The following is a 24,897-nucleotide window of genomic DNA, read 5'->3' on the forward strand; positions in this document are numbered from 1 at the left end:
TGCCGTTGGCAGCTATATTCATATTTATAATTATCTCATGTCCCCTAATGCAACCAGTGAAACAGCAAAATGACATTGTCTGCTGATGTCCAACAGCAGGTCTTGATGCTCTGTGCTGTGAAGTCATCTTTTTACTCAATTTTATGAATGAAAACTGCCTACAAGCCGAAAAGGTAGCCTTGCGTGGCACCACCTGTGAACATGTGGTATTCATCAAATGGTTGAACACAATGTTGTGTTTGCAACTGTGTTTCGTTGCTTCAGTCGGAACATTATGTGTCTCATTCATTTCATGGGTGTACAAATTTGTATCTTTACCTTTGATGATTTCTTTCTCTATGATTGTTGAACATTTGCACAAAATGGCAGCACTTCCTTATTCTGAGAAAGGGGCCGCACTTCCTCTTTCTGATGCCAGTCTCTTTTGTACTCTAAGTATCTCATTCTCGTAAAGACAAAATAGAAAAAGCAATGCGGTGCACATCACCAGCTGTTTTATCAGTGTTACAGGACATTACATTTACATTTCTTCTTTAATGGCAGACATTTACAGTCAGTGGTATTAGTCAGTCTCTTCAGGAATGATAGTTAGTGTAACATCCTTATCCTTTCGTCTCACCACCACTGAAAGCGGGGTGCCACTCTGGACGGCTTCGCTCACTTCCTGCGTGGTGTGGACGGGCCACCCGTTGATGCCGATGATGACGTCATGATCGATCATGCCAGCGCTGTGGAGAAAACAACGCCATAAATCACTCGTACATAAAGCCTTACTAAAGCAGACCCGAACTCTGCAGGGCTGATCTCACACCCTAAGGAAAACATCAGTGACATTTAGACAAGTCTGTTCCTGTGTCGGGTTCTTCCCTCTCAAGAGACAAAGTAAACAATGGAAGTGGTGGGGTCATGGATTTATAATGCACCTCACTGCATGACATTTACATTTCAAGCATTTACTCTTGCTGATGATCTTATGCAGACTGAGTGACAATACAGGCAAGACTGCCGAGCTACATTCTGATTTCACCAGACAATAACAAGGGGTGTAAGCAATAGTATAGCAGACAATTCAGCATTGTCTTGATAAACTGACATCCTCTGCTGTACTGGTTGTAGGTTATACTGCTGTACGCTGTTCAAAGCTTCAGGCTTCAATGTCACAGGAAGCAATGTTGCACTATGAAAAATATAGAGTCTAAAGAGTCAGAGAGAGAGATCTTATCTTCACTAAGAGAAAGATGTCAGAGCTTTGCCTGTGGGAAGCACAAGTATAATGAGCAGCCGGACCACAGTTCAATCTGCAGCCTTGAGAACTGCAGGGATGCTCTTATTCCACGCCTTGAAATATATCCTCCAAATGGCAGTTCACCGCACTGCTGTTGCATTTTATAAAACCTGCCTAAACAAGCTCTTACTGTGCATCATACTGCTCCAGGTTACACTCTCTGATAAAAAAAAATAACTCACTAGTGTGCTTATCTTACTTTGAACCTTACACCAATGCAATTATGCAAGAGCAACATTTTTGATTGCTACTGGAGACTAATATTGACAAGTGCATGTGTCAGTTAAGGTTGGACTCCTGCTAATAGTAATGCTTATAGGTTTTGGACTGAAACCACAGAACAAAGCAAACCTGTACAGATTCATTCCTATATGTTCCTGCTAGGGTGGGAATGTCTCTGCAACAATATATTTACAGCATATACTACTGAAATCTACTGAAAGGGTACAAAGAGATAACTTTTGTTATGAATTGGCACTACATAAAAACCGAATTGATAAAACCGAACTGAATTGAATTAAGAACCTCCCACAGACAAGCAGTATTTATCAGAAAAAACAATTATCAGCTAATATCAAAAACAACCACGATGCTGTTATACTTTGCCATTCTTCTGAAATTACGAGCTAAAGGGGATGAATTTCCCACCACATAGTAGACAAGATTGTAGTTTGACTTTTACCTGGAGGCAGCTGTTCCAGGTATTACCTCATAAATATAAACCCCTGAGCTCACATCTGGAAATTCAACCTTATGCTCCTTGAGATCTCGGATCCAACTGGAGAAAAATGAAGATGAAGATGGATTAGAGAAACAGTCTATACCAACTGACACAACCCAAATTCTATCAAAACCACAGAGATTCTTTTATTCCATGCTTTGGAAAATATCCAGAGAATTTCAAATGTCAGTTCACAGCACTGCAGCTGCATTTTGTAAAACCTACACACTGCATATAGGTATAGACAAATATTAAATGTGATAAAGTATTTTGATTTTACAGATATTTACTGGATTAGCCAAAAGCAGACATTCCCATCTGGTTATTTAACGGTTACTTAGTTTAATTTTGAGAAATGTGCTATATCATGATATTAATATAAAATGCACTTCAAGTAAGGTGTTTTAAATAGCTCTAAGGATGGCAATGTCAGTGGGTCTGCAACTGAAATCTCTCAACTTCTAATGGTGGATTGCCACGATATTTCATATATATATATATATATATAACAGGATTAATTCTAGTTTCTAGTAAACATCATACCTGCTAAACATCAGCATGTAAGCACTGAGTCTGTGAGGATGTTAGCATGCTGACATTAGCATTTACTGTAGCTCACAGCACCAGTGCACATAGATGTATTAGGAGATAGTGATGTGTCGCAAACATATCGTTCCATATATGTATATCCATACATATGTATGTGACTGTATCATAGACTGTACATTAGAAATGGATGTAGTCATCGTGACGTCACCCGTTGGTTTGTGGACTGCCTCTTTGAAGCCTCGAGTTTGGCCGATAGGGCTCCGCCATGTCGAGTTTTTGCAACCAGGAAGTGCCCGGAAGTGACGATACAGCGGAGCTAACGGCCGTGTGCGGAGTTAGCTAGTTTGCTTAGTGCAACTGTAACTCACGTTAACTGTCATTTTAACAGGGCTGATAACTTTGTCTATCGAACAATTTACACAGTGCCGAGGGTGATTGACAGATCGCCATGGTAACGACTTGTCAATCATAGTTATCCCGCCCTGAAACATACTGGGACCATAATTTACTAAATAAACATAATTTTGTTTTGAAGAAGACTTGAAACTAGCGACTGAGACCATAAACTCATCAGGAAAGGGTTTATGGGGTAATTATTCAGCTGAGAAGTAGGGTCATTTTCCCATTATTTCTAATGGAGCCGGACTTCTTTTTGCAACCAGAAGAGTCGCCCCCTGCTGGATTTTCAATAGAATGCAGGTTTCGGGGACTTCCGCATCGGCTTCATATTGTAGGCCGGAAGCTTCCCGCTTGGACTGTATACAATGCAACTATTTATTAATCTTTTTTTTTTTCAGTAGTTTGTTATTTTTGTTATGCAACCTGATTAATATTCTTAACATATCCCATGTTTTAACCTTCAATGACTCAATGTATTGCAGATTAAGGATCTTGCAACAAATAACAGTGGCAATAACCACCAAGGGACCATAATTGCCATCCCTATTAGGAGAGCTTGATGGAAATGAGTTCTTCTGAGGTTTACTTACGATGGTGAAAGCTGCAGCATCCGGACACCTATGAATTTCTTTTTTTGTCCTGTATTTCCTAAAGGCAAATGAATGAACAAATGAATAAATGACTTATGAATGAATGAAAGACATCATATAAGTATTCCTTGAAACTGCGACTATATCGGCAACACTGGCATTAGATCCTGCTTACCGTTGACTTGTCTGTTGTAGGACTCAGCAAGAAACTGCCGTATTCTGTCTGCAGGGATGGCGAAAGAGATTCCTGCTGCCACTTTCAGAGTATCTATGCCTATTACATCTCCATCCTGTTAAACATAGATAGAAGGAGAGTCGTGAGATAATGGTCTTACGTGTTTATTTGATTTCATAGCTTTGCTCATAGTCTGTTAAAGGGACAGTTAATAATACAGTTGCAATACGCCTGATTGGAATGAAAACCTTTTCTAGACTTCTCTTTAGGATAAGAAAAATCCAGTGCTGGTTTGAATGGACCTCTGCGCACTACCTCAGTCCTCATAAAGTCTGTCAAGACTGGGGGCCAATCAACTGGGTCATTTGGTGGAGCATCAACTTTTCCATTAGGGTCTGAACTCCTTGTATCTGATGCTGGCTGTTCATCTCTGGCTGTGCTCGTACTGGCTGAGGCTGCCTGTGTTTCACCTGGGTCTGTGGGACCTGCTGAAGACATCTGGACTGGGTCTGTGCTGGTAGTGGTTGAGCCTGGATGTGGATCAACTGTGCTTGTACTGGCCGATTATCCAGCATCTACTCTACTGAAACTTAAGCATATAAATATGAATTATAGATATCAGAACTTACTAGATATTAATGTTATCAGCTCCATCCGACCCATTCACACTGGCCCCATGTTTTCCATTAATACATTTTTTAGATGTAAAATACAATGACTTGGCTGAATATGTGAGGCTTATTATTTACTGAGAGATGATTTCCCTGCTTATCAACATTTTTATAGTCAGGTTCAGAGTCTTTGCTTTCCATCTTGCATTAGTCCTGAGTTGTAACTAAACCTTGACTAAGAAACAGATAATCATTTTCTGGTTTTAAAATGATGTGCGCCTATGAGGAGTGCCATCACATCACAGTATTGTCTAGGCTGGTTGCTGCTAGAATGCTCAAGTATCATTTTGTGCACTTGCATATGAACGCATGGTCCAGCGTGACGCGGTTACCTTTTCTGAGCTGCAGTTTATAAACCCCGTTTCCAGTCGGCGTTTATCAAACGTGATAAATAGTTGTATTTCACTCTAACGTTGGCCAGGCACAAAGTTTGGCAAGCAACCAAGACAGAGACAGACCAAGAGATGCGATGTCCAGCTGGGTAAGCAAGACAGAAAGACTGAAGAGATATTCACTGCAAGCCAGCACAATAATTTAACATCATTGTTTTCTGCTGACATCAGACTTTGAGAGGAGAAAACACAAGTTTACCTGACTGCTGTTCCCAGTTTTTTTGATGCCCAAGGATAGTCCCTCTACATCCTCTCATCAAAGCTGTAAACATTGACATTTGCTTTGACAAGAGAATGAGGCGGGGCTTTTGTTTACTTTGCCGGTCCCTAAGCGACGTGCATAATGAGCGTATTGGACGGTCCGGCTCTGCTTATCCATAGTCAGTGTATTACCTGAGAGTTGTACGGGCATGGAAGCTAAACAATGTACTGCGTTGGACAGGGTCAGCAGCAAAACATCTGAGCCACTTAAAAGAAGGCCCACTGAAAAAAATCAATATCAGTTCGAGTGCACACTGTATTTAGAATATTGTAAGCGCATAGCCTTGCGTCAGACAGCCATTTCCTTTGGAACTACATTCCTACGCATGCATATGCGTTACTTATTCCTATGGACAAGTGCAACTGTATAACACCACCGAAAGTCAACTGTTTGGGTGAGACTTTCAGAGGTTTATTAAGTGACAACGAATGAAAGAACGCCAACGCCAAAATTCTGTCCAGTGTGGAGGGGATACCTTTTCAAACCTGTGGATACAGAAGAACCTCTGCAGAAGGACATTGAACAGGCTGAAAGAGAGAGAGGGGAAACTTTCTGGTTGTGTGGTGACTCATTTCATTTATTACTTTCAGGTGGCTAAAATACACTACACTGTCCGCCATCTACTGCAGGTAATACACTGACAATGGATAAGTCTCTCATACAACCCCACTTCCAAAATCCAGAACTATCCCTTAAGTGTTCCTTTTACCTACAACAAAAAACATCAGTTTTGGTTATTGTAGTCACTTATCTGTGTTTTCACAGTGAAGGACTATCTATAAAATGCACCGTTGGTATGGCAACTGTTTTCCTTTAGAAATAAGAGCATTTTTAGGGAAAGGAAGCTGGCGGCAACCACCTTAATAGATGAATGTACCATCTGTATGATTTTATTCCGCAGAAACAATACAAAGGCCTCCATAATCAGGACTGTGAGGGAGGCTTAATCTTGAACCTGAGGGAGCAGACTGGATACTGTGGGTATTAAATAAAACAAATTCATGACCTCAGTCCTCACTGTCATAAAAACATCAAAAAGATCTCCTACATAGCATAACAAATATGCAAATTAAATGGTATTATCCCTTCACATATGATATAGCACTATAAATCCTCTTACCAAATTGACAAGCGGTCCACCAGAGTTGCCGTACTGTGAATCAACAGAGCAACAAAAACACTTACTTACTCATTGTTTAAGTAGAACTAAAACTGTCACGCTAGATCACATGCAGAGCCAAGAAAGGAAATGATTGTGTTTGTACTACTAATTGTAGTCACACTGACATTAATCATGGCGTCAGTTTGGATGTAGTCCATGTCAGAGTCCTTAAAACCCAGTTCCAGGCTGTTGCGTTGGGCACTGCTGATAATCCCAGTGGTGACGGTGTTCTGCAGGGAGAAAGGGCTTCCCACCGCCACCACAAACTCACCGGGACGCAGGTCTGAGGACTGGCCAAGACGAAGCACAGCCAGGGGCCTCTGCAGCAAGGCACAACAAGACATGATGACCAACAGCAGAGGACAACAATCAATTTTATGAATGTAACAGGAACACATGCTGGGTGAAATAATGTCAAAATTTGATGACGTGGCATAGTAAGGTTATTTAAGTGTTCAGTGTGTAATATTTAGGAGGATCTATTGACAGAAATGCAATATAATATCCATAACTATGTTTTTAGTGGTGTATAAAGACCTTACATAATGAACCATCAGAATAAGCCATTTTATCTACATACACCGTAGGTCCTCTTACATGGACGTCGCCATGTTGCACCACTAAGTTTCTACAGTAGCCCGAATGGACAAACGGCTCTACAGAGCCGGGCTACGCTGAATATGTACGCAGAAGAAAATAAATAGGAAGTAGTAATGTTAGTGGTACTCGTAGTAGTAGTTGTTTTGTTGTTGTTGTTGTTAGTAGTTGTTTATTAGAAGTAAGAAAAGAAGAGAAATTTGGACAAATGGAGGCCCACATGTATTATTTAGCACAAGAGCCGACAGCGCGTGTCGGCCACCGTAGCTTCTCCTAAATGCTTGCAAAGGGAGGAGGGAGCTGTGACTGATGGTGCATTTATGTGGTGTCAGTATAATCAGAGTTTTTTTTTTTTTTATCTCCTTGAATCTTTATTGCAAAAAGAGAAATATAGTGTACATGGGAAAAATCACATATTGGATATACACATTTTGCAAACATGTAATTTGTAATATGGTTTAACAGTTAGTTTGCTGTCCATGTAGAGTGGATTACATGTCTGCGTGTTGTTTATACGCTCCAATAATGCTAATCCAACACATCTTTGTAGTAGCGTCCATGTTGATTCCTCATTCCGACTAAAGAGCACATGAACACAAACGGAAGTTGGAAGAACAACTTCACAACACGGGAAATTAGACCATCCGAGGACGCACATGTATGCACAGTGAGCCTCTGGTTGCAATTTGCAACCCTCCCCACTAGATGCCACTAAAACTTGCATACTGAACCTTTAACTACCCTTCCAAGATACAGTAACTTAGTAGATTCAATAGAAAACAGAGATGGGTAGTTTGAGTTTGAGACTCAGACTTGAGGACTTGTCGCTTCAGACTCGACTTGAGACAGTCCTCAAAAGACTTCAAACTTGACTTGAGGCTCGAGGTGCGGGACTCGTGAACAATGTTTTTTTTTAGGAAACGTCTGATGAGCTTGCTGTTATTCCCTCACTCCGTTACCTATAACCTGCTAACGTAACACGTAGTATCAGCTGCGTGCGTGTGGCCACACATTAGAGAGGACAACAAACAGCGGCAGCTGCTGAGCCATTTATCTGAATGCAAAATAGGTTAGTAACCTGTGGTGAGTTTAGTTCAGCGTTGGCCATCTAACGTTAGCTTGCTTCTTGCTTTAGCTACGACCTAGCGAAAGGTAGGTCATTCGTTATGAAAAGATGAATGAGCGTTTATTTTCTTGCCAAACTTGTGCTGGTCGATTAACGTAATCATCATGGGCTGCCTTCACATTGATTATTAACGTTGGCTGCAAAAAAGTTTACAGGTTTATTGTTGATCATGCATCGTTATAGTTTTATTTAGTTACATTACACTGGGTTTGAGAGTCAGCAGGGTTTGTTGACTTAGAGTAGTTAAAAAGCTGTCATTAATTGCAAAGACTTGTGAGCATCTCTGATGGAAGATGGGGCTACGTGCTACTGACCCACCACTAAGGCTTGGTTGTCACTAATAGCTGTGTTGTTTTAGAAGCGCCAAGACATTCTGCTCTATTCACCAATAGACTTGCTTGCTTTAGATTCTTTATGACATTTAATTGGCTTCTTCAGAAGGAAGCCTTTTAGATAGGAGGTAAACAAATCTTCCAGAATCTGAAGCAAGTGCAGGTGCCTTTGACAAAGCACTTCTAGATACAGTTTACGGAACAGTTTGTTTAATCCTGCACATTAAATGGGAACACCGATTTTACACATCAGAATCTATTTACAGGTGTTAGGGAATAATACTACATATGTGAAAAAAAAGGTGGCTAACGCCATTTATGGCTCCAGAAGGAGCTGTTTGAACTCTGATAAATATCCTCAAGTCATGTTTTTAATGCCACGTGAGTCAGTGTCAGTTTGGGTGAAAGACTACAAGTATGAAAATTTTAAAAGTCTGGGGGTGTGGTGTTAGAAAGAGTTAAGCAGACGTTTGTAGCCCACTCCTCATCTTTGCTTCAGGCTAGCAGCTTGAGGCTACATCAGCCGCTCTCTAAATCTAACACCAAACTGTCAGCAGTCAAGTTGCATTTTTGGTAATAAGGTGATATAAAAGGCACCAGGTTTTGACAAGGAAGAAGTATGCATAGAATTATAAAGATATCATCTCTGGTGAATCGATTCTGAACCTTTATTTTTTAACTGCCCTTCATGAATCCGGAGTGCAATGCTAAATCAGTGAAGTAATTTCTCAGTGAAACTTTAAATACTTACCTAACCTGTGAATCTAACTTATGTTCCTGAGTCTTACATCATTTTCCATTAAGTCCCTTGGGAAAGTGTGTTATCACTAAATGCTTGGCATCAAAACAGAACATTGCTTCTTCTTTAATTTGAGTGTTGAATGAGTGTTTGCTTCTTTTAAGAGCACCACTCTATGGAATTTTAACATGGGATTTGTTGAGTATGAACCAAACTAAACTCAGCCTTAGCTTGTCTCTGCCTGCCTCCTCTTATCCAAGGCAGAGGCCATTTATCTCTCGGGAGGATTGTAATGCTCTGCCAAATTTATAGCCACATCTCCCGGGGCATGAAGCCTTCTGAGAAATTTGCCTTTTAGGCAAGCTTTAGCACTCCTTCTATAAGGTATGTAACACAGAGAGATACAGCAGTGTAAGGCTTTCACCACTCCCTTGATGTTTCAAGACAAATTCCTTCACCTACAGAGCAGTCAAATATAGTGATTCCTTAGGTTTACTCCTTCTGATCTTGAGGTATTCTAGTATTCAGATCAGTACTAAAAATGTTAATCATCTGCTTCATGCTGAGTGGAGTCTGACTGAAGTGGTCGGGAGTAGAGTCCCCGCTACCATACAAAGCAGCTGGCTGTGTAAGAACATGTCTCAGCAGTGACATGTTTTATTCAGAACTGCACTTGCAAATAATACCTGAGGCTTTGAATTTACAAGACATGACCAAATACCCCAGAGGAATTCAGATGACAAATTAACCATGTTAAGGAATAAAGTTTAATTTTGATGGGCAAAGGCCCTTGTTGACTTTCTCCAAAGAATATCCGCCCCACTTTGTGTACAAGATTAATACACTTTGATGTTAGCTGCTGATGACAAGCTGCCAGGCTAGCAAAACACAAAGCAGAACTTAGTCAAAGGCCCTTTAGAAGCTGAGGGCAAACAGTAGGCACTCACATCTGGTTCAATTTTGATGAGTGCGATGTCCATCTTCTGGTCCACGTCCTTGACTGTAGCGTCGTACTGCAAACCGCTTTTTAGCTCAACTTTTATCCGCTGTTTGTTGGTGAGTACGTGAGCATTGGTGACGATCCAGCCGTCCTCTGACACTACAAACCCAGAGCCACTCGACACAGAGACGTCCTCACTGGAAAATGGCACTCTGGCGAGAGAAAAGGTGAAGGGGAAACATCGTTTGGCATCTGCAGGAACTTGAGTGTTTTTGTTCTTGCTTCAGTTAGTTTTACCTTTGGAAAAGCTCCAGATGCACTACGGCTGGGACAATCTTATCCACCACATCTGCAATGAAGTTGAACTTGTAGCGCATACTTTCTTGATGTTGGATTCCTTCAAGGACATAGAACACAGGTTAGGCCTTTCAGTTTCTCTAACATGTGATGGATGAACATCTGTAAAATATCGGAATTATTCAAACTATTTTTAGCCATGCTGGCACCGTGGTCTATTGGTTATACTCTTTTACATTGCTTGTATGCCGTATTCTGTCCTGATGTCAGTTCTCCAGCCATTACCACTCCCTGTTTATTCACAGTCTGCTCAGTGTTTTCTGCCTCCAGCTGTCACGCCAACAAACACCTGTACACCTGTTCCCAATCTCCTAATCAACTCCTCAAAATATATACAAGCCACTTTCCCTTAATCCCCCCGATAGGCTTTTGTGTTTCCAGTCTTTTGCTTTATTTACCTGTTTGAACTGATCACCTGTTGACAGACCGTGAAAACAGTCTGCCTTTGATTTGAGCGTTTCTTTAGACTCACAGAGCAGCTAGTGTGGCCTTAGACTGCAGTTAATTCAAAGTGGATCCACTTTTTCAGATATTCTTTCATCTGTGTCCCCTTTGGAACTTACTGAGATGTAAATTGGCAAAGATGCTACAAAAATAGTAAGAGCTTAGACAGGATAATTTGCCATTCATTTCTGATAATGAGTAAATACTAGGCTGCATTTTCAGAGCATCAGTTGTCTCATGACACTATGTCTTATTTCTCAAGCAAATTGTGGCAAATCACTGCTCTACGGTGGTAACTGCAGGCACACAACCTGCAACAAACCTCTTCATAAAAGCAAAGATCAAATAATAGATCAGTGCCTCCCACCTCTGCTGCCTTGCCACCACTTATACAGTTTATTAGCTGTTTTTTGATCAAAAGAGTTGAAGGCTTGAGAGCCTACAAGTGGATATGTAAGGTTAAACACAAAAGCAGTTGGGTTTTATTTAAAATGCAACCTGCTGTGGGCACTTGTGTTTGTGTAAGGGATCTCCCCTGATAATATCTCCAACGTCCTCCTCCTGTGCTCTCTTAGCAAACACACAGTCCCTCTCCTGAAGCCACCACATCTGACTGATGCACAAATGAACTTGTCTGTGCAAAAACAGCCTTAAATGCAAATGACAGTGTGTCCATTGCCAAGAGCTACTGTGGCAGAACACCAGCTATTTTGCCTGTCAGAGAGCTGTACTAACAAATCAACAGTATGCTCCCCATTGGCACGGAGATCATGTCGCTTTCACTATCCTCTCAATTACCCTATACGGCTTTGCCAACTTGTGCAATTGTGGATCATCCATCAGATGAATACCTCTTATACTTGATACGTCATCTAATCTGCTATCGAGTCTCCAAATTGTAAAACAATTGCAAATCTGCTCGTAGTACGCAACGCAGATCACACACTAGATTCAACATTTCTGAATGTGTGTTATTTCAAAATAGTTCCATGTTTTACCTCTTTTTAAGGTCTTCTCAACCATAATTGGAGCACATTTAGTAAGAGATATCTTGCTGAAAAATGTGTTGTGCAAGTGGAATAGTGGTGGCAGTAATGCACAAAGAAAAGTAGTAGTGCACTATCAAACGCAGTGAACAAGAGTGCAAGCTACTAGGGTTGAGTGAGTACTTGGCTGAAACGAGTATCTGGCATTTTTTAGTATGAGTATCATCAGAGTAACATGTGTGGATATTCTTTTTCTAATGAACAATAAATATGGGAACTTTTATTAAAGACAAAAACTTGTTAGTTCTCTTGCTATTGTGTTAAAAACTATTGCTCTGAAGCTCATTCTGAGGCTGTTTGGTAAATAGTTTCCTACTTCAACCAATGTAAATGGCTGGCTTAAATTAACAATGTCAGCTTAGTTGCGCCTACGTTACAGATACAGCTAATGGTGTACTCGCTCATCCCTACAAGCTCCAAACATGGCTGCTTATAAGGAAAGAGATGCATTCAGTATGTCTTGTTAGAGCTCAAAGATACAAATACTCAGTTTGAATACATGTCACTAATGGTAGAACAAGGAGAACAATAAACTCAATAAACAGAATGTACATACATTTAATTAATTAGTCTGAGCTGAAAGATTGCACTGCATATCAAGACATTTTGTTATTTTTATGTGACCATTATTTCAGTTCTTTATGTCAGGTTCCATCTTTATATTAGTGAAAATATTTTATATGTCCATAAAAAGAGACGTGTAATTAAAAATTTATTTTTTCACTTTAATGGAGACAAATGTAGGTGCACTTTTATCTATGTACACTGCTTTTAACTGGAGGGGACCATTACAGGGTTAAGAAGAGTCCTTTTCTTGTTAAAACTTAAGTACTAAAGTACTTTAGGATGAGTTTTTCACATTACTGGTTCCTTTTTTTTAACAACAATCTTAGAGCACATTCATGGCCGGTTCTGTCATTTTGTCAAGAGCATTTCATAATAATATAAATATACAGTTAAAAAATAATAAAATATTGCAGTAAAATTAGTAAAATAAGAGTTGTTTGACCCCAGCTCCCTATGGAGAAGACAAAACGTATAAATAAAGCTGGAATCTAATGAATTGCAAACATTGAAACATTTTTCCTAAAGCTTTAAAAGATGGATGAACAAACCAAGGCTTTCAACATAATTAAATACTGATTGCAATAATGTAATGAAAATATCTCAGTTAATAGGAGTAAGCAAATCATTCAACAGGGAACACAACCAGTGGTTAAATGTACGAGCAGTCATGGTGGATGTTGAAGAGCATACATTAAAGGATGCCAACACTGGTTACTTGTCTGTTTCCTGATCACCCGGTTACTGAGCAGCAGTGGAAAGTGATGAAATGTACTGACAGGTGTCTTGACACACTGCTATCTGCAAGTCACAGGGCCACATTGTCCTTATCTCTACGTGGTAGCAAGGGGGAAAATGGATTTAGGTTTTTCTCATTCATATATTTATTGTATTTTGGGTGAACTGACCCTTTAATCCCTGACAGGTCTGTTTTGGTAGATTTGATGAGGCAAGCGGTGGCTGGAGGTCGTATACTGACACATGTAATCAGCATGCATTCTGCTGGAAATCCAATAAATGAACAAAAAACAATCAGCATGCTAAAATATACAGACACACATGCAATATGTTATAATCACATTCATATTTTCTATGATATTGTGCCAGCTCTGTGGTGGCAGCTGTTGGTCCATAAGGATTTACAGCCTGGGGGTTTTGCTGTTAGTGTTAGCTAACATTAGTATCAGTTGACAGTTGGTTTTTGATTTGAAATACATGAATATAGAACACAATCGACTTTATTTATAAGACAATGTAAGCTATGTCTTCAGATTTCCATATGTTTTAAAATTTCAGATATGCTGTTGCAGTGTTGATAGACAAATTGAATTGCAATGTGTGGAATCATCCAATATTAAAGTAAATCCTAGTGGTACTGGACTAAATGTCTTTTTAGAAAAGGCCAGTGGCAGTAAAGTGACTTTCAGATAACAGCTAAATGATAGAAAGATTTTTTTTAAAGTGAGCTCTTAAGACACCTACAAACTGCTGCTGTCACTACATGGCCAATGTGGACATGGTATTATAACAATTTTAAAGGAATAGTTACAGGAAGAATTCACTTGCCGAGTAAAGACTAGACTGACTATAGAGTCAGGCTGATATCACTGTCTGTGGTGAATGCAAAGCTACAGCCAGCAACTGGTTAGCTTAGCTCACCATAAAGACTGGAAACAGGGAGAAACAGCTTGGCTCTGTCCAAATGCAACAAAATCCATCTACCAGCACCAGCCCACTTAACACGTTATACCGTACAGAGTGAAAATGACAATTGGCCATTTTCCAAGGGGTTACTCTATGTGTTGGACTATTTCTTGGACCAGTTGCCACGGTGTCACAGTGACGTCACCCATTGGCTTGTTGACTGCCCTTTTGAAGCCTCGAGTTTGGCAGATTGACCGTCGCCTTGTTGATTTTTTGCAACCAGGCACTGGATGTGACCAACTGCCGACGAAGCATATATAAGCTAGTTCAACTGCAATGTTCAATTTACACAGTGCAGTGGATACAAGTTGCCTTTAGCCTGATTCACAGGTTGTCATGATAGCAACTTGTCAATCCTAAGGTGGTCCCACCCTAAAGCATATCCTCCTTTATTGTTTATTTTCCTCTAAATGGGACCATGATTTACAAAATGAACATCATGCTGTATTGAAAAAGGTTTGAGACCATAAACACATTAGGAAAGTGTTTACTGAGTTAAGCAGAGGCTGCTGCTTGGTCCTGACCAAGAAATAGCCCATTACATAAACCCCCTTGTAAAACGATCTTCAACTTTATTGTTTTCTTCTTTACAAAAATGGCTAATGGGGTCCCCAGTATATAAAGCTATACTGCTGTTGTGATAGAAAAAAAGACAAAAGGTAGTAGAAATAAGACTAACATGTATTGACTATACTAGTCCTCCTAACTCCCTTGCTCACTTTATGTTAGTGGTCGTGTTGTTATGTATTTTCTGTTTGCTATATTGTTTTACTGTAGCAGGAAATCTCCACTTGCAATGTGATACAAATGTTCCTGACAGAAATCATGATGCTCAATGACCATAACAGACGCATTGAGTTTCATGTGGACAAAGAGGGGAAATCTAATTAGGTGAGGATGAGTTGTCTTTCTCTATCACAACTTCACATTATAATTTTACACTGGAAAAAGTAAGGTGGCTTTTACCCTTTACATGCTGGCTGGCTCAGTTCATTTTGGTCACATCCTGGCCTATGTCAATGGTCACAGAGTTTCCCTTCAGTCATATGACTACTCTGACTGGTAACCAGACTTCATTAAAAGAAAACACTACCTAACAGGAAAGTTTCTGTTTTTATTTACTATTATGTTATATTATATGGTTCCCTCTACATCGCATGTCTGTGAGTTTTGCATACATTCTTATATAAGAGGAGGTCTAAAGCATGATGAATTTTGGCTACGATAAGAAACTACGTGTTATGAAAATGGATAGCACAGGACAGGGAAAATTAAGAGGATATATTTGCACAGCGGTGTGGTGCTGGGATACCCTCAGGAGAATTAAACACCATCACTGGATAATTTGTGACTGCATTTTGTCTTGTTGCTCTTCTGAGCATGAATATGCAGAACTGTGGAAGCACCCTACATCAAAGCTTTCTGGGAAGAAACATTTTCCAGATATATATCCTTTTTTTTCATCCAACATATGAGTCTTGCACAGGCTCAATAATTGCCTATTAGTTTCTCAAGTCAAATTAAAGAGCACATGAGTGGGCTTTTCAAGTGCCCCCCACCAGGGAAATAGAATAATCTGATCATATTTTGAACCTTTATTTGTTAAGAGAATTTTTACAGAGCACAGTGACTCTTCTTTAGCAACATAATTCCTTCATGGCTGAAGTTTAAAGGTGAACTCCAGTTCAGGACTAATCAATGTTTCCTGGGTTAATTCTACATCTGACGGGTCATCATCCAACAGCAAGATAAGCATGCATAAACATTTCAGGTGCATTAACACTGGTAACTCTTGGTTACATGATCATCAAAACTACAGGTGCTGGTCATATAATTAGAATATCATCAAAAAGTTGATTTATTTCAGTAATTCCATTCAAAAAGTGAAACTTGGATATTATATTCATTCATTACACACAGACTGATATATTTCAAATGTTTATTTAATTTAATTGTGCTGATTAAAACTGACAACTAATGAAAATCCCAAATTCAGTATCTCCGAAAATTAGAATATTACTTAAGACCAATACAAAAAAAAGGATTTTTAGAAATGTTGGTATGAGCATGAAAAGTATGAGCATGTACAGCACTCAATACTTAGTTGGGGCTCCTTTTGCCTGAATTACTGCAGCAATGGGCGTGGCATGGAGTCCATCAGTCTGTGCTCAGGTGTTATGAGAGCCCAGGTTGCTCTGATAGTGGCCTTCAGCTCTTCTGCATTGTTGGGTCTGGAGTATCGCATCTTCCTCTTCACAATACCCCATAGATTTTCTATAGGGTTAAGGTCAGGCGAGTTTGCTGGCCAATTAACAGGGATACTATGGTCCTTAAACCAGGTACTGGTAGCTTTGGCACTGTGTGCAGGTGCCAAGTCCTGTTGGAAAATGAAATCTGCATCTCCATAAAGTTGGTCAGCAGCAGGAAGCATGAAGGGCTCTAAAACTTTCTGGTAGATGGCAGTGCACAGTGGACCAACACCAGCAGATGACATGGCACCCCAAACCATCACTGACTGTGGAAACTTTACACTGGACTTCAAGCAACATGGATTCTGGGGCCTCTCCTCTCTTCCTCCAGACTCTGGGACCTTGATTTCCAAAGGAAATACAAAATTTACTTTCATCAGAGAACATAACTTTGGACCACTCAGAAGCAGTCCAGTCCTTTTTGTCTTTAGCCCAGGTGAGACGGTTCTGACGCTGCGTCTTGATCAAGAGTGGCTTGACACAAGGAATGCGACAGCTGAAACCCATGTCTTGCATACGTCTGTGCGTGGTGGTTCTTGAAGCACTGACTCCAGCTGCAGTCCACTCTTTGTGAATCTCCCCCACATATTTGAATGGGTTTTGTTTCACAATCCTCTCCAGGGTGCGGTTATCCTTATTGCTTGTACACTTTTTTCTACCACATCTTTTCCTTCCTTTCACCTCTCTATTAATGTGCTTGGACACAGAGCTCTGTGAACAGCCACCCTCTTTAGCAATGACCTTTTGCGTCTTGCCCTCCTTGTGCAAGGTGTCAATGGTCGTCTTTTGGACAGCTGTCAAGTCAGCAGTCTTCCACATGATTGTGTAGCCTACAGAACTAGACTGAGAGACCATTTAAAGGCCTTTGCAGGTGTTTTGAGTTAATTAGCTGGTTAGAGAGTGAACCAGGTGTCTTCAATATTGAACCTTTTCACAATATTCTAATTTTTTCATTAGTTGAAAGTTATAATCATCAAAAATAAAAGGAATGAAATATTATCAGTCTGTGTGGAATGAATGTATACATTATACAAGTTTCACTTTTTGAATGGAATTACTGAAATAAATTAACTTTTTGATGATATTCTAATTATATGACCAGCACCTGTAATGCTGCAGTGGAGCCTAGCCTTTATCCTCTTTACTGCCTGCAGCCCTCTGTAGGTACATAGTATACAATCTGACTTCTTTTTGCAACCAGTGGAGTTGCCCCTTGCTGACCATTAGAAGGAATGCAGGTTTAAGACCCTTCTGCACTGGCTTCCCTTTTCACTTGAGATTACCGGACTTTTAGTCTTTAGTATGGCTCAAACTCCAAAGACACTGGATCGTACACTTCCCATAAATCAACAGTCTCTTTAATTAGACCTGCCTGCTTGTACTATTATACATTATATAATTAGATTATTATTACTCATGCATTAATGTAAAAGCAGGATTTTAGTGTTGTAGTTGGTTGAGGTTTAACTGTTTTGTATCAGACTGCAGTTAATGATTATTATCATTATGGATTAATCTGATGATAATTTTCTCTATTAATTGATTGTAGTAATTTTTAAAAATACAGAAAAATGTTCTCAAAATTAACCAGAGCCCGAAGTGACACCTTTACAATGCTTGTTTTGTCAGTCCAGACCTCAAAATGAGTAACATTAAAATAATCAAAAGTAAAAGCAGCAAACCTTCACATTTGTGAAGCTGGAACCATGACAAGTTTTTACATATAAAATTACTTATTCAAGTCTCAAAATAATTGGCAATTAAATTTCTGTCAGTCAATGAATATAGGCTACTAGCTGTACTTGTATAAACTGTTGAGTAGTTTAATTAATAACAAACATCATAATTTTCACACTCATATGTTTTGTGTGTAATAATCTCACTCTGTAAAGTAACTATTAACTGAAGCTGTCAGATAAATGCAGTGAGGTCAAAAGTACAATATCTCCCTCTGAGTGTAATAAAAAGTGGCATGAAAAGAAAATACTTGAGTAAAGTATACCTCTAATTTGTAAGCAGTACTTGAGAAAATGTACTTAGTTACTGTCCATCACTGACTATAGTTAATGCATTAACAGTAGGCCTACATAAGATTTTAATGTTGTAGCTGGTCAATAGGGAGTTCATTTTAACCAAATTATAGACATATGAGTACTTTTATCTGCAAAATAGCCGTAATTACAGCTGTAGATGCAACATTCTATAAGAAAAATATGTTTAAACTTAGGCTACTGTTAATTATTTTCACAGGCATCCATCAGCGATTTCAGCTTTTTGTTCATGTTTCTGAGTTTTGACAAGTGTATGCTTTAGTAATAACATACATAGGCTATTATTATTATAAGGACCCTATTGAAATGCAAGGAGTTATTATATTGTTATTAGGCTGTATTAGATGCCTATGTAGAGTATAGAAGCAGTAGTCTTAATAATAATTCAACTTAAATTAGTATACTGATCAACACATTTATTAATCAAATATATTTTATTATGTCAACCTAAACAACATTGGGCGAGTAAAGACTTTCCATTAATAAAATAAAGAAAGACAAGTTAATCACACAGCTTACCTGAATCACACCAACCCCTCTGGATCAAAATGACCGGGGGGGTCTCGCCGAGCTCGGCTCTCCTGTTCTCAGCGGCCATGCGGCAGATGCTGGGGTAAGTCCTGCCGTCGCTGCCGCACACCGGGCCGGAGGAGGCGCACACGCAGCTGTGGAGCCCCCCCGGGACAGAGTCGCACCGCAGCCCGTCACCGCAGGGGAGGCCGGCACCGCTCCGCTCCCCGCAGGCATCACCCTCCCCAGCAGCGCACACTACGCAGCACCCGCACCTGTCCTTCACCTGCCCGTAGTAACAGACCTGCGGTGGCACAGGGCAATGAGAGGCATCGCAAACCTGCGGGCAGGTTTGTCTGTTTTTCAGCAGACCTGCGTGAGCTGCGGAGGTGAGAAGGGTGAAGTAAGCCACAAACTTCATCATGACCAAACATCGATTCACAACAGTCGTCCTTTTCTTGTTGACTCTGTAGGCCAAGGTTTATGCTGTCCCGTTCCTTGGGTCCATGTGATAGGCTACATCCAGGTAGGCTCATACTTTAAAGACAATGTCATTGCCGCTGTTTTCATAGCCTAAAGAACTGGATAAGGGCCAATAACGATATATTCTAGTAGCAGCATGCTGATCCTGCTTCACCTGCATGTTCCCGTAGGCTACGCTGTTCCCTCAACCGCTGTGGAATGCAGCTGCATGAGGTTAGTGGACATGTTTTTTATGCGGAGATTCAAAGGCCACATATACTGTAGTCTCTGCCTTCCACTCAGGGAGACAAAATTGCATGTGATGATAAAAGTAAAAGGCTTTCTTGTTAGTCTGTGGCTTGTAATTAAATAACTGGCATTTAATGCTGAGGTCAAGCTGAGGGCTCTTTCTTTCAGAATTACAGTTGACATTTAAGTCTTAGTGCATATGGGTAATTTCATTCTTCATAAACAAAACACTTAAATGTGTTTTGAAGCTGTCAGGGCACATCACCTTTATTGACTTTATTAGTGGCCTTCATATCCTAGTGAACAGGTTGAATAATTCTTTTTCTGCATCTATTTTCCCTTTTAACTGTTTCTCTTCTTGAGAATTAGATGATTTTCAATGTTGTAAAATCAAGGGCATCAGGACTTGAAGATTGAAGATACCTGAAGGTGAAGTGTGAAGTTTTATACACACTTAAAATAATGTCCTGCTGATAATGAAATTTCCGGTTCATTATATTACAAGGATACATGTTATTTTTCTTTAATCAGCTTCATGCCAAAAAGGTACTGGAGCATATATTTAGAAATGTTAATTACCCAGTTATGATTTTGGGCATGATTTTTTTGTTGTCCTGTTACAAGTCATTACCCATTTTTTAAGACTTTCAATTTTTTGTCTATATTTGACACTTACTTGAGATCTGAGACAGGATCTTCAAAAAATGTCCAGTCCATTTTTAGAGTTTTGTGGGAAACTAACAGCTTTTTGGAATTTTTATGTCATAAATGTTCTGTTGTATTAGTCTCTGGGGTTTCCTCTAACATAATCTTTTTCACTGTTGCACTTTAAATCTTTTTTTGTACTTTGCATACACTTGAGATTAAATTCAGCTTCTTCAAAAGATACAGGTTTCATTCTACTTCATCTAGTGGCCCTGAAAATCTTATTTCATTTGTAAAAGTTTGTTAAAAATAGTGTTTTCAACTTGAGGTGTATGTATTTACAATAAGAGAAACTAAGTAGTAGTTCCCATTGTGTATTAAATGCAGTAATATAAAGGGTTGAAAATAATATGCCATGTAGCTAGTCTGTTCATGGATACCATGGAGAAACCAGTAAGGATGTTCATGTACAGCAAATGTCCAGGGTTTGGCCAGGCAGGTACAGATCTTCCAGTCCATTCGTAACTGGGGTAAAGTTGTGTTTAAATAGGGCAGGCAACACCACCTAGGTTTTTATCATGACGCCTAGAACCTCTATAGATTGACCAAGATAATGTTTATTCTCAAAATTAGGGAAACAGTGGAAAACAGTGTTTCTTTAAAAACTACAAATAAAAGCACAGAAATTCAATAGACAAGTGTAAAACAAAGTCCACACAAGTCCAAATATGATAAAAAATAATGCAGCCACCAACGACGGGACTGAAGCAGACCTTATGAAGATATTCTGTATTCAGTATTTTCTTTTATGGAGGGAAATAGTGTACAATGGTGAATAAAATACCAAATAAGACATTTGCTCTTGAGCCCACACTCTGAATACTTACACTCAAACTATTCCTTGAAATAGAAATCTTACCTTGTGACAATTTTCCTTAAGGAAAATTGTCACAAGGTCTGCCTCAGTCCCATTCTTCCCTCAATCCACTCACCTCTCTCTTCCCCATGCCTATGCATTTCATTGCCGTTCTCCTTCCAGCCACCAGATGCCCTCAGACTTTTCTCGCTTCATTCCAGATCCTGACACTCCCATCCCCCCTGCAATCACCTCATTTTGCTCACCTGACCTTCCCAAAGGGGTAAGCCAGAGTTGGAACACCAAAGCCTGCATGGAACGTTCCATCAGCCATTCACCTAAATATACCAGCCCAGAAACATTGTTCCTCTGACAGTTTGTCAAAGTTATCATGTACAGCGTGCCTTTGTTTTCGAGCCTGAGCCTGTACCTAACCTGAACCTGCCAGTTCCATGCACCATGCCTATATAGCCTCACTTTGACAATAAATGACTGAACTCTAATGTGCTGCCTGCATTGCCTATGTTTGCGTCCAATCATTCTGCCCGTCTACTAAAAATATCAGTCAACAGTTTGTTTTTTCAGAAATATACACCACTGACATAGATCACTCTTTGACCATTTCAACAATCATTCAGGAAGTGTTTTGCCTCCTGCATTATCTTTACCTGGCTGTTGAAGTTACGTTTAATCCTTTTCACCTCTTGTAAAAGTTAGGTGAACTTTTAGACCCTGGACATTATTATCTTCACTGGTGATGGCAAAAGTAGGATTCAGTGTGGCAGATCGGCCACTCGATAGTTTTAAGATGACTAGTTTATTTTGAGTTGATTGGAAAAGACGTGGATTGTCCATCTGTGTATTTATTTTCTCATCACTGTAGTCAGAGACACTGCGATTGCACACTGTGTGAGTCAACTCATTCTATTCAGTAAGACAGATCTTGATAATAGCTCAATAGTCTGTGACAAGCAGCCAGGCTGTGTATAACAGTGTGAGCCTCTTTATGACGCATACTGTAATATATTTCAGGGGAGGCTCTTTGATTTCGCTCACTGTGACCTATCTTTATGTGGAAATGAAATGAGAGCCATGCAGATATTTTAGAATAAAAACAGGGTAAGTACTCAAACATGAAAGTACTGTAAGGTGTAAGCGCGACTGCTACCACTGATGTTGTCTGCAAGACCTCAAAATGTCTGAAAATCAGTTTTGGCAGAAGGCGGAAACGGCAGAAAAGGCTTTGATAGATTTTTAACAATTTTAATATGATTTAAAATTGATTTAATATGCTTTGTGATCTCCAAAGCAGCAAAATTGGACATAAAACCCAAAGCCACCTAATGTTAACCTCTGTGCGTAACCTAATAAACTGTACTTATTCCATGAAATACTGATAGGCCTGAAGTGTCCTCCAGCCCACTTGATATAATACCTACAAAATTTTTACTAAAAGTAATAGATTCTGTTGGGCCCCATTTGATCTCTGTTTTCAACAGCTCCCTATCTACTGGTTGTGTCCCTGATTATTTTAAAACGGCTTGCGTGAACCCACTTTTAAAGAAACCTGGTTTAGATCCCTCCCTCCCACAAAATTTTAGACCAATTTCAAAACTGCCTTTTATTGCAAAGATTCTAGAAAGAATTGTGTCCAAACAGCTGCTCACTGTGCTGGAAAATAACAAAATATTTGAAAAGTTTCAGTCTGGTTTTAGGAAAAGTCACCAATGACCTTTTAATGTCTGCTGATGAAGGTATGTGCTCAGTCCTTGTACTCCTGGACCTTAGCGCTGCTTTTGACACCATTGATCACAACATCATGTTAGACAGACTGAGGCACTGGGTGGGGATCTCTGGTACTGCTCTAGAATGGTTTTCATCCTACCTGTCAAATAGGAAGTTTTGCGTGTCTGTAAACAACTATGTCTCTTCATTCTGTCCAGTTAAATATGGTGTGCCTCAGGGGTCGGTCTTAGGACCCATTTTGTTTTCCTTGTATCTGCTTCCCCTTGGACATATTATCCATAAACATGGCATTTCTTTTCATATTTATGCTGATGACACACAAATATACTTGCCCGTCAGATCCACAGACCCTGGAATGCTGAGTTCACTTAACAACTGCCTTTGTGAAGTTAAAAAATGGATGTCAAATAATTTCCTCCAGCTGAACTCAGACAAAACAGAAATCCTGGTCATCAGGTCCCAGCAGATGGCAAATCAAATACTGCCATCTGCTGGTTCCCTAGTAAATCACATTAAGCCTGTGGCAAAGAACCTTGGTGTTTGGTTTGATAGTAATTTAAATTTCGAGCAGCACACCACAAAGCTTGTTCAATCATGTTTTTATCAACTTAGAAATATAGCTAAAATTCGATCTATGTTAACTTTTAAGGACACCGAGACCATTTTACACGCCTTCATCTCATCACGCCTGGATTATTGCAACAGCCTTTTCACCTGTTTAACCCAAAAATCTATTGATCGACTCCAGACTGTCCAGAACTCAGCTGCCAGGCTTTTAACCAGAACAAAGAAATATGACCACATTACTCCTATTTTAGCTTCATTACACTGGCTCCCAGTATGTTTTAGAATTGACTTTAAAATTCTATTGATCACTTTTAAAGCTCTTCATGGCCTCTCGCCTTGTTATATTTCTGACCTTTTAGTCCCATACGCACCAGCACGTACCTTGAGATCCTCGGGCAGAGGTCTGTTGTCTGTTCCAGAGTCTCGACTGAAAACTAAAGGGGACAGAGCGTTTGCTGTCAGGGCCCCGAGGCTCTGGAACAGCCTGCCCGAGGAAATCAGGTCGGCTGAGTCAGTGAACTCTTTTAAGTCCCTTCTTAAAACATACTTTTATAGGAGAGCTTTTCCCGATCTTATTTGACTTTATTTTATCCCTTTTATTTTATTGTATTTTACTAATTTTATATTAAATTTTCATGCTCTTATCTTTTTTTTGTATTATTCTTTACACTTGTTAAAGCACTTTGTAACTTGTTTTTGAAAAGTGCTCTACAAATAAGGATTATTATTATTATTATTACATATTTACTTTAAATTCACAAAAAATTCTCCCCAAAAAATAAAAATAAACAGTAAAAGACAGTTCTGTTTGTATTTAAGTTATAAATAAAACATTATTTAATGAATGTAAAGGGTCACTGCTGACATTGGAAATGGTTAGGATTTTTTGTAAATTGTTTTTTTTTATAGCATGACAATGTTTAAAGTATCAGGTCTCAGGGAATTGATATGATTGTTAGGTTAGTGCATTATAATGTAGCAATTTAAGTGGATTTTTGCATTAGGGGATTATGATTAAATTGACAATCATGCTTTCCATAATGTATGTGCTTGATATAAAAACAAAAACAGTTAGATAACTTTTTTTTTTGTTGATTTATGTATGTATGTTTACTATTGACCATATATAAGATCATATGAGATTAAGATTTCCACACATTCCTCACATGTCCCTGAATACGGCTGCGACTGTTATTACTGCTAAGACCACCACCATTAATGAACATGATAATGTAGTTCATCCGTCACACTTGTCAGCTCATATCATAACAGTTTATACTCTTTAATGTCACTTCTTGGAACATCTATCTTAGATACACCTCAGGGGGTTGACTCTGTGATAGTAATTGGACGGGCTGATTAAAACATATGGAGGAGTACTGCTTTTAATGAGGTCTTGATGATAATACTAACAGTTTGGGTAAAAGTAATGATACTGGCATTACAAATGCCTTACCCTTTGGCAGAAGTTCAATTGCATGGCGTTATATGATATGTTGACTGCCTT

The 24,897-nt window shown here is 39.4% G+C and overlaps 1 protein-coding gene and 1 long non-coding RNA gene across 3 annotated transcripts; one reads left to right on the forward strand and one right to left on the reverse strand.

Annotated features, from left to right (window-relative positions):
- Positions 1-472: 472 nt before the first annotated feature.
- Positions 473-19,289, reverse strand: htra4 (HtrA serine peptidase 4). 2 transcript variants are annotated; one of them, XM_038704742.1, is made up of 9 exons: positions 18,875-19,289; positions 10,238-10,337; positions 9,948-10,152; positions 6,332-6,526; positions 6,165-6,197; positions 3,720-3,834; positions 3,545-3,602; positions 1,968-2,063; positions 473-728 (listed from the first exon to the last, which is right to left on the reverse strand). In XM_038704742.1, the coding sequence occupies exons 1-9, from the start codon at positions 19,287-19,289 to the stop codon at positions 563-565; spliced, it is 1,383 nt and encodes a 460-aa protein (XP_038560670.1). In that variant the 3' UTR covers positions 473-562. The 2 variants fall into 2 exon arrangements, with proteins under 2 accessions (XP_038560670.1, XP_038560669.1); XM_038704741.1 differs by lacking the exon at positions 18,875-19,289 and adding an exon at positions 10,474-10,569.
- LOC119892478 lies at positions 19,191-21,559 on the forward strand. Its single transcript, XR_005442555.1, has 4 exons — positions 19,191-19,254; positions 19,339-19,391; positions 19,519-19,561; positions 21,299-21,559. It is a non-coding gene; the product is annotated as an uncharacterized LOC119892478 (long non-coding RNA).
- Positions 21,560-24,897: the final 3,338 nt, after the last annotated feature.

This window comes from Micropterus salmoides, unplaced genomic scaffold, assembly GCF_014851395.1.
Source record: "Micropterus salmoides isolate LMB-PRFRI ecotype aquatic unplaced genomic scaffold, ASM1485139v1 Ms_hic_scaffold_7, whole genome shotgun sequence".
Classification (NCBI taxonomy): domain Eukaryota; kingdom Metazoa; phylum Chordata; class Actinopteri; order Centrarchiformes; family Centrarchidae; genus Micropterus; species Micropterus salmoides.

Bases quoted from the DNA above. Each gene is read 5' to 3' on its own strand.
- htra4 (XM_038704742.1), bottom strand. From the start codon at position 19,289: ATGATGAAGTTTGTGGCTTACTTCACCCTTCTCACCTCCGCAGCTCAC. The intron at 10,153-10,237 runs GTAAAACTAACT...TTCTCTCGCCAG, and splicing joins CATCTGGAGCTTTTCCAAAG to AGTGCCATTTTCCAGTGAGG. The intron at 6,198-6,331 runs GTCAGTGTGACT...GTTGATTCACAG, and splicing joins AAACTGACGCCATGATTAAT to TACGGCAACTCTGGTGGACC.